This window comes from Paracoccidioides lutzii (assembly GCF_000150705.2).
Source record: "Paracoccidioides lutzii Pb01 unplaced genomic scaffold supercont2.3, whole genome shotgun sequence".
NCBI classification, from domain to species: domain Eukaryota; kingdom Fungi; phylum Ascomycota; class Eurotiomycetes; order Onygenales; family Ajellomycetaceae; genus Paracoccidioides; species Paracoccidioides lutzii.
In genome coordinates, this window is record NW_015440949.1 from 901970 (window position 1) to 913600 (window position 11631).

Below are 11631 nucleotides of genomic sequence, written 5' to 3' on the forward strand. Positions count from 1 at the left end.
TGGATTTGGCCTGGGGTCATGATGTTACTGCGCTTTTGCTCTGAGTTTTTCAGTAAGTAAAGAAGAGAAGACAGAATTCATCTTAATAGAATGAGCAATGGAACATCCATTTGTCTTTTCTTTCTTTTTTTCTTTTTTGGGTGGTGGTGGTAAAGTCATAAGTCGCCACTCCGTAACCCTCATCACATTGGCTAACTAATTCGATAGTGACAACTTTATTCTCGCAACTCACATTCGGGTTCTCCGAACTCCTGGGTCTCTGGCAAACTCTCAGCCCGTGTGCCGCTTACCAAGTTTCAAACATGCTTTGTTCGCTCCCTAAACATCGCGGACGCTTATATCTGATCCAGAGATCTGCGAATACCGGATCTCGCTCGAGCCGCTGAGAATGCCACTTTTGAACCTTTCTCATTCTTCACGGCCGTATGGAGGACTGTGACTCGATTTAGCTGTTGGGCACGAGAAACATGTCGGCAGTTTTGGTCATATCTATGGATGGAAGCCTTGGCTCCTTCAAAAAACCATCTTCTCTGCTCGCAACAGAAGAGTGAAATCTCTCTCTTAATGAGCTGATTCAAGGCCGCAAAACCTGCACAGACGCGGGGGATCTGAGCCACCATAACCCCCCCCCCCCTTTTTTTATTTAGGAAAGAAAGAAAGAAAGGATTTCACTACTTTCCTCCCGCCCCTTTTTGTTGCTTCGAATGGGATAAAGGGTCAGAGAAAAGCCTTACCCTGAAAATTATCTAATATACCTCGCACACAACCTCTGAAGGTCCCAACCGCTCGTTCAAAATGACTTCAGGCTGGAATCTCCAAGAAGATAAAGGCCCACTCATTCTTGTGGTCATTTGGACTATCACGCCTCTTGCAGCCATCTTGGTTGCTTCAAGGCTCTACGTCAGAGCCGCGATTATACGAAAGGTCGAACTTGACGATTGGTTGATTTTGCTATCCATGGTATATCACTTAATACCCTTTCCCCTGTATCTTCGATACCTTCACATCTTCATCCCTCGAGTATGCTGGCTGAGAGTACTAACTCCTTCTCCTCAATTTGAATATAGATTTTGAGCCTTACCTATGTCGTACTTGTTACAGTCAGCGTGGGCTATGGATTTGGAAAGCATCAAGACACATTGACACCGGACCAAATTCGTGGTGCAAGACTCAACGCCCAAATCGGCTCTTTATTTGCCATTCTTGCAATTGCAATTCCAAAGCTTGCTGTGGCTGCTATGCTCAACAGGATCCTAGTTCCGACGCCCTTTCACCGTAACGTGGTCTGGTTCCTGGGCGCATTTGTGACGGTTTCTTCCTGCATAGGCATTCCAGTACTCATGACCATTTGCAATCCTCACCAGGCGACATGGGATAAGAGAATCAAGAATGCCAAGTGTAGGAACCCTGTATCATCAACCAACTATTTGCTTTTTACTGGAGGTCTGTTGTATCCCTCCCGCGCATCACACAAAACTCCGACTTTATTCCGAATAGGAGTGCGTTACTGACCAATGCGTCCCCGATATAGCGGTATCTGCGTTTGCGGACTTGTATTTTGCGGTATACGCAGTTATTGTGTGTTGGAAGCTCAGGGTATCGCGCTTGAAGAAGATTGCAGTTAGCGTTGCGCTGGGACTTGGTACCATGTGCGTTTGTCAAACTTTCTAATTGCAAATTCCAACCACATCTCCCACTAACCATTGTCATTACACAGCGCTTGTGTGGTGGCAATTATCAAATGCGTGCAGCTGCCGACATTGAAGAAGAGACATGACACTACTTGTACGATAATCCCTTGGTTCCCCCTGATATCAATTGGAGAGACTAATATCAGTTGTCATCTTGTAGATAGGAGTAGTGATTTGATCTTCTGGTCTAAGTAATCATACCTTCCCTATTGCTCTGCTCTTTCATCTCTTGTGAATTCCACCTTTGATGACTTCTGTCTGACAATTAGAATGTTTTCAGACTCGAGGCGGACACGATTATTATAGCTGCTTGCATCCCAACTTTTAAACCGCTTTTTCGATTGTTCCGCAAAAGGAAAACACCCGCAGTAACTGGAGGTTACTTTTTCAGTCCTGCCGACCACGCCGATTGTGGAATCTGGGGAGCTAATTCGGCGACTGACAGTCTACGAGGGAAGGACCTGACGGCTACTCATACAACCAACACAAGTATCCCAGACGAAGACCCGACTCTCCCGTTACCCTCCGACCGCAAAGGTGATCAGACACCGTCTATAAAAAGTGATATCCCGGAGAGAGCCGCACTTCAATCATTAAGTTTTCAGCAGCCTATCACAAACCCCGACGCCTCCTCTCCAGTCTGACTATCGGGAGACATGCCGGGTGTGATGCTTATGAGAATAAGGTCCCTGTTGCGGGATTTAGAGTACGGATATCGGAAGCAAATTACCAACATAGTGTCTCCAGTAACAGACTGCATAGATATACGTTGCGGGGAACACATTGTTTAACCCCTGGGCCAGTTACCGTTACCCCAGCAGATTTCCTTGGTCCACCGGAACTACCGAGAAAGTTAGGCTGGAAACACGCGGACCCTGGCTAGATTCATTAATATTTTCCGTTAATGCGCTGGATGTGTATTATTCGTCTCATCTTAGTATTATTCAAACATCCACTCACATATCCCTTATACAGACGAGCTAGATCCAAGTCCTTCAGCAGTCTCGACACCCAGACAGATATCGCTTCATGACTGTCAATGGAAATGTAAAAGCTATGCGCGAAAAAAAAAGGCCTTCATTTGCCTTCAGTTAATATGAGATATATTTACATACGACAGTATAAATCAATAATACATTTCATTTCCCGCCTGCCAGCGCGCAAGGCAATAGATACCGCATAATCAAGCGAATAAGATAGTAGCATATCAAATACCACTCGCACACACCCAACCCCGGAAGGGTCAAAAAGGGAAAAAGGAAAACATTATTAAACCGGCAGCTCCCCGCCACCTCTACCACTCCTCCCCCCTGCCGTTCCAATAAACACCAATAACTGCTTCAGCGGAGGTCCCACCACCGGCAATCCCCCCACAAACCCGCTAAGGGTAATCAAAAAATCCCCGAACAGCACGAAGAGCCCATACAGCTCGACGCAGAAACCCAGGAGCGGCCGGCGTAAGAGGATTAGCAAAATGCCCAAGGCGAAAGTTACGGTTCCTGTTAGCTTTTGACGGCGCGCGAAGAAGGAGAGGGTCTTGGATGGACCGAGGATTAGGGGGAGACCGATTAGGAAGAGGATCTATTGCTTTGTGTGTTAGAGGTGGGTGGGTCGTGTTTGGTTGGATATGTTAGGATGACTAGGATACGTACGTTGCCCATTGCGAGTCTGAAAAAAATGTTAATTCATGACACTTAATGAGATGTCAATTTTCGAAGGGTGAGGCCGGGAGGGGGGAGGGGTGGGAGGATTTAAAAACATACAGTGACCGGTCAAAAAACATGATAATTCCTAAGAAGAGAAATAAACTCCCTGCATATTTCAGACGGTACATCAGAAATTGATTTTTTTATAAAATATTACTTCTTTTAATTTCATTTTTTACGCCTCCATATCCAACTCCATAAGCGACCCAGCACGCAAATACTGAACTGTCTCTCATTGCGCGCCCAACGGGCGGTCGACTGTGATATAAAAGGGGATATAGTTAGAGTCCATTTACATACCACCAGAACAAAACACCACCCCAGTCTCTGTAAGAAAACACATATTAGCAAGGTGCGACAGATGAGTATAAGTGTATCGCAAGTCTGGCAAATTTGAAAAAAAAAATTAAATAGCAGCTGGCATCTGCACAAGACGCATCCACCAACAGGTACCGCAAACAACTGCCCGTCCACGTCCATAACACACTGCAGAAAACGGGAGGTATATATGGATAGAGCCGTGAAACGGCATGCGCACTCACTCTGCATATCTGATAACCACATTGACGGCATCTTGACTGCTCTATCCCCTTTTGCGCACCCACAACACTTCCTTAGCTCTCGTCTTGTATGCCCGCGTGCACGAGTATTCCCAATCCCTCAAGACACGCCAGGGGAACGCTCAGCCGCAAGTGGTTTAAGGTTACGGGGAACTTTCCGTCGTCAAGGCGTATATAGGTTTTGGGATTAGGGTCGCGCGGGGTCAGAATGTTACGTATCTCTGAAGATTCTGGATGGGATGGTTAGAATAAGTTGCAAGTAACATGCCAAGGAGGTAGATTAAATATTAATATGTCGATCAGGAGGAAGATATTGATATAATGTGTGTTCATGTATATTTAATATGCCAGCTTGGGGCTGTCATTGTGAAGATGCTCACTCACCAAATAGAGCAATTCATTTTCCAAAAGCCTGTATGGGTATGTCTATTGAATGGTATCTCATTGATAATGGTGCATTAGGAAAATTTAAGCTGGGAATATTAAAATGATAGAAAATAATAGAAATAATAATTAGTATTGGTTTGCTTTCTTTCGTCCTCTGATCGCCTATTCAGATTACACGCGCGGCTAACGGGCGTTAAGCCAATGGCTTATTTCACGGACTTAGTTGGTCGCCCCGAACCTAATTGCAACAAATCGCACCAAAAAACATTTCGCTTTTCTCTCCAACATCAAAATACTACTATGGATTCTGTCTGGCCAGTATGGCAGCACTAGGGGGCTTGATGATGCCTTTCTCGTTATCAACTTTTGGCAAATTTTATGAAATAGCATTTGATTATATTGCGTTGACTTCCCAAAGACTTCACCTCTACTCCGCGACCGAGAAGCCGAAATCGAAACCCTTCTTTACCCTCCTGCCTGACCTCTCTACACAATAACCCCCCGAACCCTTATCTACTCAAAAAAGAAAACAAGATTCCTATCCATGTATCTTATTCCAACCGTTATTCCTTTCATCACGAATACACCTTCCCAGATCTCAACATTGATATCCACAACCAATTCATATCCCTCCCCTCTTACCCCTTACATTCCGCCACGGCCACGGTGTGCTGAATGCCACTGTAACTGCCATCCCCTTCCATCCAATGGGATGGCGGTACCCGTCGAACTGCATTTATGTCAGGCGGAAAGCAAGCCTAAGAAGTAAAATTTCTTCTAAATGGTCACGATTAAGCCGGAGCGTCATTTTGAACGTGGTCTCGAAAGGGGCCGGGTGGGGTGCATGGGGCTTGACTTTGTTGGCCGAACATTACTGTCTGTCGTGCATAGCATTAACTCACTCTTATAACAGAGAGAACCAGTATCAGTATTAATGCGAATAATTAAAACATCATTCCCTTCATTAAAACTAAGCAAAAGTGAAACGTACCTTTGTACTCTCAATCCATTCTCCATATAGAATATAAAACCATAAACCCCATTGCGCCCACACAAGGTAGAATAAACCCCATCCGTTTACTTCAGCACAACATGCGCTCCTCTCGCCTCCAGATAACTTTCCGCGACCCCCTGTCCCAACGACCTCACCACCCCAAAAACCTCTTTATCATGATACCGCAGACGCGTCTTCGGATCCGTGTATGGAGCCGGCAGCCCCGTAATATCACAATACCTCTTCTGAGACGACGGGTGTAATGACGGCGCAGACTCAATATTTGTATACGTCACCGCAGGCCCCATTCCATTCCCCATCTGCACCAGGGAACGGAAATTCTTCTCCAACACCAGTGTTGACAAGCTCTGTGCCGCCTGAGCGATGTTTTGCGGCCGTGACGGTGTGCCTGCCGGATTCGCAGAGGCGGGGAGGATCGGGGTTAGAGTCCCGTTGGTGTTGGAATGGCCGTTGCCGTTCTCTGTGATAGCTGGGGTTACGGCTGGTGGCACGGAGGCGAAAGGGGTGGAGGAGCCGGAGTTGTTCTGGCTGGCAAGCACGGAGGCTTCTTTGCGTGAGGTTTCGGAGATGATCTGTTTCACGTTCTTGTTGCGGCGAGCGGAGGGTTTCCAGTGTGGGTTGCGAAAGGGACGTGGGATGCGAGCCATGTCAAGCAGGTCTAGTAGCTTTTGGTGCGAGTCGTCTGTGGTGGAGGGGGTGGGGGCCATGGTTGCGAATTATTAAGTGTGGTTTGGAGATAGATTAGAGGGGTACGGAGAGAGATACACTGGATGCGTTAATATGGCAATACGAGGACATGGGAATGGCTGAGAGTAATGGGGAGAAGTTACAAGGAAGAAATGAAGCTGAAAAGTTGAAGCTTCCTGTGAAGGTTCTTTGATATCGCAGGTGTTTGTCAAAGTTGCAAACATGCGATCCGATAAACAACTCCAACTCAGCCAAAACGATGATGATACACACCGTGTTGAACAATACACATGAGAAGAACAAAGCCCCAATGCAATTCAAAGAGTTCAATGCAACGGTGAGCAGAGAACATATGAAATGGGGAAATAGACAGCCAACTTCTTTGTTGCGATTATATAGCTACTAAATATCAGACCTCTCAACCCCTGTTCTCAAAACCAACAACAGAACACGCTCAAAACATGGTGAATCACATCCTGTCAAACATACATACTTATATCTCTGCATATTCCGCAACGTAGGTTGCTGCACCCGCTAACCGTGACCAGGAGAGCCCCCACGAGCAACAGCAGAGTCTACTTCTCTCGCGCATTATCACCAATGTCGTATGGCTCCCTGTTCCCTATATTCCATGACACACCACCGCCAATCACGGCCAGAATGTATGAGCTTGCTGGGTACTGATCCAACACCCTTCATGGATGTCCTTTGCAGGAGAAACTCAACGAGGCGATCATGGTGTTGAATGGAAATCTGCAGGTACGTATATAACTCCTGCTGTACATTGGATAGAAAAGAAACGGTTGCTAATATCTATCTGCGTGCGTCTAGGAAGTCAACGTGCAAAACATGAATGTCGAGCTGGTGGCGCAGATGTTTAAGAATTACCAGTCGAATGTGCTTTTCCATCTAGAAGGTATGTATAACCCCTATATACACTACGGTATACACTTTGGGTCCATGAGATAGTTTTGTATTGATTTTGCTAATTCTTAATTGTTCATGCATGTTAGCCACGGAGGAGTTGAAGGAGTCAACATAGATTACGTACATAACCACTAAATAAAGAGTTAACACATGAATAAACACATGAGATATTCCTCTTTTTTCTAAATCTGCTTTGTTTTATCATTCAATACGTCTAATATACTCCTAACGAATAACACATATGTACTATATATAGAAATGCAACAATGATTTATGATTTTATGCATGATTAAATTTCATCATCCTTGGAACTGGATCAGCCGGCTGAGCCAGGTATGATTGAGAATTGAGAATCACCAATATCTGTGAGTATGGCCATGGATGGATGTAGTAGAATATGAGAGTCAACTTTGGAATGAAATAAGTGGTTATGATTTATCAAATCCATGAATATATTATTATATTTGCAGATGGAATAATGTCTGTACGAAGCTAAGTTTCCAAGTCCAGCGGGCGGCGCAAACCTTGGAAGGCAAAGAAAGAATGCCGCCTCGCTAACCTCAACTTCATTCATCCCAACTTTCTAATGTGCTCTCCCCCACCATCAAACATCCTGAAACAGATTCATTTTATTGCCACATGCTAGGGCTTTAGGAAATATCAGTCAAATCTAAGCAAACCCTTGTCTGGCAATGTCTCTCCAGCTTTCTTCTCAATGCTAGTTTACACCTCCGCATAGAGAGTTCCCCTATCCGCAAATCTCCTCCGCCTCCCCTTTGCAGTCGCAATGACCATCACTTCCACCCGCGTCATTGACCCTCCTCGAGTGGCGGCAAATATTGCTCAGAAAAATGACCCAAAGCCCCCGCCGAAGGTGTATCCCATTCAGGACCCGCCATTCAAGGGCTATACCCCTCCGCAACCAGATGGTTACGAACAGAGTAGAGGCACGGCGAGCTCCAGCGCCATCGTGATCGACAATGGTATAGCTCCCGTTTCCAGTCACCCTTTCCGTTCCAGTTTAACTATCCTTTACTCATCTGTTTCTCTGTTTTAGGCTCCCATCTCCTAAAAGCAGGCTGGTCCTTCGACAAATCTCCCCGATTCATCATCCCTCCCGTCATGGCCAAATACCGCGATCGCAAATACAATCGAACGTGTCACTTCGTGGGCTATGATGCCTACGTCGATGCGACCACGCGCGGACAGGTGCGGAATGCCTTCGACCCCGGCACCAGCATTATCGGAAACTGGGACGTTATGGAAGGCGTGCTAGATTACATATTCCTGAAGTTGGGTGTTGACGGAGCGAATGGCGGAGTTGATCGGCCCATTGTTCTGACGGAACCTATAGCTAACCTGGGGTATTCGAGGAAAAGTATACCTACCACTACTTCCACTTCGCTGTGAGATGCCGTCTAACAATTTATAGTGATGAACGAGATATTGTTCGAATGCTATTCCGCCCCTTCAGTTGCCTACGGCATTGACTCCCTCTTCTCATACCGCTATAATCGTGGAACGGACGGTCTTGTGGTTTCTTCATCCCACTCCTCCACGCATGTTATCCCCGTCTTCAATTCCAAAGCGCTCCTATCGAATTCAACGCGGCTGAACTGGGGTGGTTTCCAGGCGTCTGAATACATGATGAAGCTACTAAAGCTGAAATACCCTACATTTCCGGACCGCATGACGGAACATCAAATGACGCAACTCATACATGAACACTGCTATGTTTCGACAGACTACGATCGAGAGCTCTCTGGGTATCTTGACTGGACGGGACTGGAGGATCGGGATCGCGTCATTCAATACCCATTCACTGAACACGTAGTCGTGGAGAAGACCGAGGAAGAGCTTGCAAGGATCGCAGAGAGGAAGAGGGAAAGCGGCAGGCGACTACAGGAGCAAGCTGCCAGAATGCGGTTGGAGAAGCTGATGAAGAAGGAGCAAGAACTCGAGTACTACAAGGATCTACAGCAGGGACTTGCGTCAGAATCTAAGAAAGAAATCAAGCGGATTCTAGATGCAGAAGATATGAAAGACGAGGCTCATCTAGAACGCACGATACGGGACCTAGAAAAATCTATCAAGAAATCCCGAAACAAAGACCTGGGCAATGAAGAGACTGAAGAGCCGGAGGAAGCTTCATTCCCACTTCTCGATGTCCCTGACGAAGAGCTTGATGAGGCCGGTCTGAAAGAAAAGCGCCATCAGCGGCTTATGAAGTCGAACGTCGAGGCGAGACAGCGTGCCAAAGCGGAGAAGGAGATGGAAAAAGCCCGGCAAGCTGAAGAGGAACGTCTAGACAACGAAAAGCGCGAAAACAATTTCGAAGAGTGGATCGAGGAGCGAAGACAGGCTCGCGAGGTAAATTTCCATTTTTAAAACCTACTACACCTCTGCAACGATACACATAAACTGACTGACAAACACACAAGACTCTCCTCCAAAAACTCAAAGAAAAAGAACGCCTAAAAGCTGACCTAGGCAACCGCAAATCCCTCGCCAGCCAAATGCGCATGAAAACCCTCGCAAACCTAGCCTCCGACACCCCTTCCAAAAAACGCCGCCGCGGCCCGGACGACGACACCTTCGGCGCCAACGACGACGACTGGCGCGTCTACCGCACCGTCGCCACAGGCCCCGACGCAGCCGGCGCTGCCTCCGACGACGACGAGAACGACGAAATCGACCTCCCCGCCCAACTGCGCGCCATCGAGCAGCAGCTCCTCGAACACGATCCGCTCTTCACGGAGAACCACACGCTGGACGCCCAGTCAGACTGGACCAAGAGTCTCGTGCATGTATTCCTGCGGGGCCCGTGGCCGTTTGACCCGGAGAGCACGCGCGAGGCGCACCAGCTGCACCTGAACGTGGAGCGCATTCGGGTGCCGGAGGTTGTGTTCCAGCCTTCGGCGATTGCGGGGCTGGATCAGGCGGGGCTGGTGGAGATTGCGGCTGATATTGTTAACCAGCGGTTTTCGGGGAGGGAGGAGCGGGAGAGGTTGTTGAGGGATGTGTTTATTGCCGGGGGGAATTCGCTGTTTCGTGGGTTTGAGGAGAGGTTTGAGAGGGAGTTTCGGGGTATGTTGCCTGGTGAGATTGGGGGGGTTTTGAAGGTGCGGAGGGCGGGGGATGCGGTGTTGGATGCGTGGAAGGGGGCGGCGGAGTGGGCGGGTGGGAGTGAGTTTAAGAGTGCGGCTGTTAGTAGGCATGAGTGGTCGGAGAAAGGGGGGGAGTATATTAAGGTATGTTTATTTGCTTTTTTTTCTTTTCTTTTTTGTGACCTTCCTTCTATTTTTACTTCATTTATTTTTCTTCCTTTTGGTTTTTGGATGTTGGCTAATGAGATGGTACGTTAGGAACATAATCTGGGCAATGCTGGTTTTGCGTAAACATTTTAATCCCTTTTTCTACGCTGTAATATGGTTCGGTGTCGGATGGAGTAAGGAACCTGGAAAACTCTTTCGTTGATAGCTTACTACATGAATGGAATGTGATGATCTATCCCAATGGCTGCTCTTCGTGCACACATACATCCAGAGACGTGGTCGAAGTTGAGGTTTGGTGATAACCCCGTCCCCTATGACATCACTTTTTCTGGCTTGTCCCTCCACTCCCAATCGTTCAAAGGCAGCCCCAATCTACAAAAAAAGAATAAAGTAAACAGGAATGAGAATGGGAAATGGGAAATCTAAAGGATTTAAATCCCCCCTTCGCTCCAGCACGATAACTTACACAATTGTCCCTACTGGGCCTGTTGATGATCATCGCCACGCCAACATACAACCCAAGCAGACAATTACAACCAATCTTACAGGAGGCGATCAAGAGCAGGGCAACCACAAAAATAGACAAAACAATAGAACAATATAGAAATATAAAAACTATCAGATATCAGATATAAACTTATCAGCCTCACTCGAATCACAAAATTGACTAATATTTAGTAAAGCTGATCAAACTCAACCACCCAATTTTTCAATGGAAGATCTCAGAATGGGAAAAAACAACAACAGTGGACAGCTTACACACACAAACAGCTGGAACATACCTACCTAGGGACCGAGTGGTCAAACCTTACAGGGGGAAAAAAGAAAAATACACAAACGATAAAACGAAGCAAAAAACAAGGGGGGGGGGGGGGGGGGGGGGAGTAAAAGAGAAAAGAATAGAGAAAACCACAGCGAAAACGCCGCACACCACGCCACGCCCAGACCAGCCCATACCAGGGCAAAGAACCATACCATCCATTTCCATACCATAGCAAACAAGGGGGAAACGAGGAGAAGGGGTAAAAAGAGAAAAGAAAAACAAACAAAAAAAAAAAAAAAAAAAAAAAAAAAAGGGAGGCGGGAAATGGGAGGCAAGAGACTATCGATGGAGGGATTAGAAGCTAACGGAATTGGATGGGATGGGTGGGAAACGAGGAACAGCAGTAGAAGTGGTGTAGGGGAAAATAGGGGGGAAAAAGAGATCGCAACGCCAGTATAATGGGGTGTAAACGAAAGAGACGCCAGAGGTAGGAGGCAAGGAGGTGTGTTGGTCAGGTAAGGGGAGGGGGAGCGGGATGGGAAAAGCGATTCCATTTTTTTCCCCCACCTCTCTTCTCGTCTATCTTTCACGTCCATCTATAATTTTTTTTCTTTTTTTTT

General features: G+C 46.8%; 6 protein-coding genes across 6 annotated transcripts in view; 3 read left to right on the forward strand and 3 right to left on the reverse strand.

Moving 5' to 3' along the window:
- Nucleotides 1-795: 795 nt before the first annotated feature.
- Nucleotides 796-2335, forward strand: PAAG_01592 (hypothetical protein; the record flags this gene model as incomplete). Its single annotated transcript, XM_015844388.1, has 6 exons — nt 796-960; nt 1068-1443; nt 1532-1649; nt 1718-1785; nt 1852-1882; nt 1972-2335. 6 exons carry the CDS (start codon nt 796-798, stop codon nt 2333-2335), a joined length of 1122 nt encoding a protein of 373 aa, XP_015701296.1.
- A 625-nt stretch (nt 2336-2960) lies between these two features.
- PAAG_01593 (hypothetical protein) lies at nt 2961-3352 on the reverse strand (the record flags this gene model as incomplete). Its single annotated transcript, XM_002796539.2, has 2 exons — nt 2961-3272; nt 3344-3352. The coding sequence occupies 2 exons, from the start codon at nt 3350-3352 to the stop codon at nt 2961-2963; spliced, it is 321 nt and encodes a 106-aa protein (XP_002796585.2).
- A 2069-nt stretch (nt 3353-5421) lies between these two features.
- PAAG_01594 (hypothetical protein) lies at nt 5422-6066 on the reverse strand (the record flags this gene model as incomplete). The annotated part of the gene is made up of 1 exon (XM_002796540.2): nt 5422-6066. One exon carries the CDS (start codon nt 6064-6066, stop codon nt 5422-5424), a length of 645 nt encoding a protein of 214 aa, XP_002796586.1.
- A 290-nt stretch (nt 6067-6356) lies between these two features.
- PAAG_01595 (hypothetical protein) lies at nt 6357-7088 on the forward strand (the record flags this gene model as incomplete). The annotated part of the gene is made up of 5 exons (XM_015844389.1): nt 6357-6383; nt 6568-6651; nt 6761-6805; nt 6878-6962; nt 7060-7088. The coding sequence occupies 5 exons, from the start codon at nt 6357-6359 to the stop codon at nt 7086-7088; spliced, it is 270 nt and encodes an 89-aa protein (XP_015701297.1).
- Nucleotides 7089-7760: 672 nt separating this feature from the next.
- PAAG_01596 (chromatin remodeling complex subunit (Arp5)) lies at nt 7761-10371 on the forward strand (the record flags this gene model as incomplete). The annotated part of the gene is made up of 5 exons (XM_002796542.1): nt 7761-7956; nt 8031-8351; nt 8406-9343; nt 9415-10224; nt 10339-10371. The coding sequence occupies 5 exons, from the start codon at nt 7761-7763 to the stop codon at nt 10369-10371; spliced, it is 2298 nt and encodes a 765-aa protein (XP_002796588.1).
- Nucleotides 10372-11590: 1219 nt separating this feature from the next.
- PAAG_01597 (hypothetical protein) overlaps nt 11591-11631 on the reverse strand; it is a gene marked incomplete at both ends in the record, with an annotated part of 1816 nt that continues 1775 nt past the window's right edge. Inside the window, one exon of the mRNA XM_015844390.1 lies at nt 11591-11607. Coding sequence (XP_015701298.1) covers nt 11591-11607 — 17 coding nt within the window. The remainder of the gene's footprint in view (nt 11608-11631) is intronic.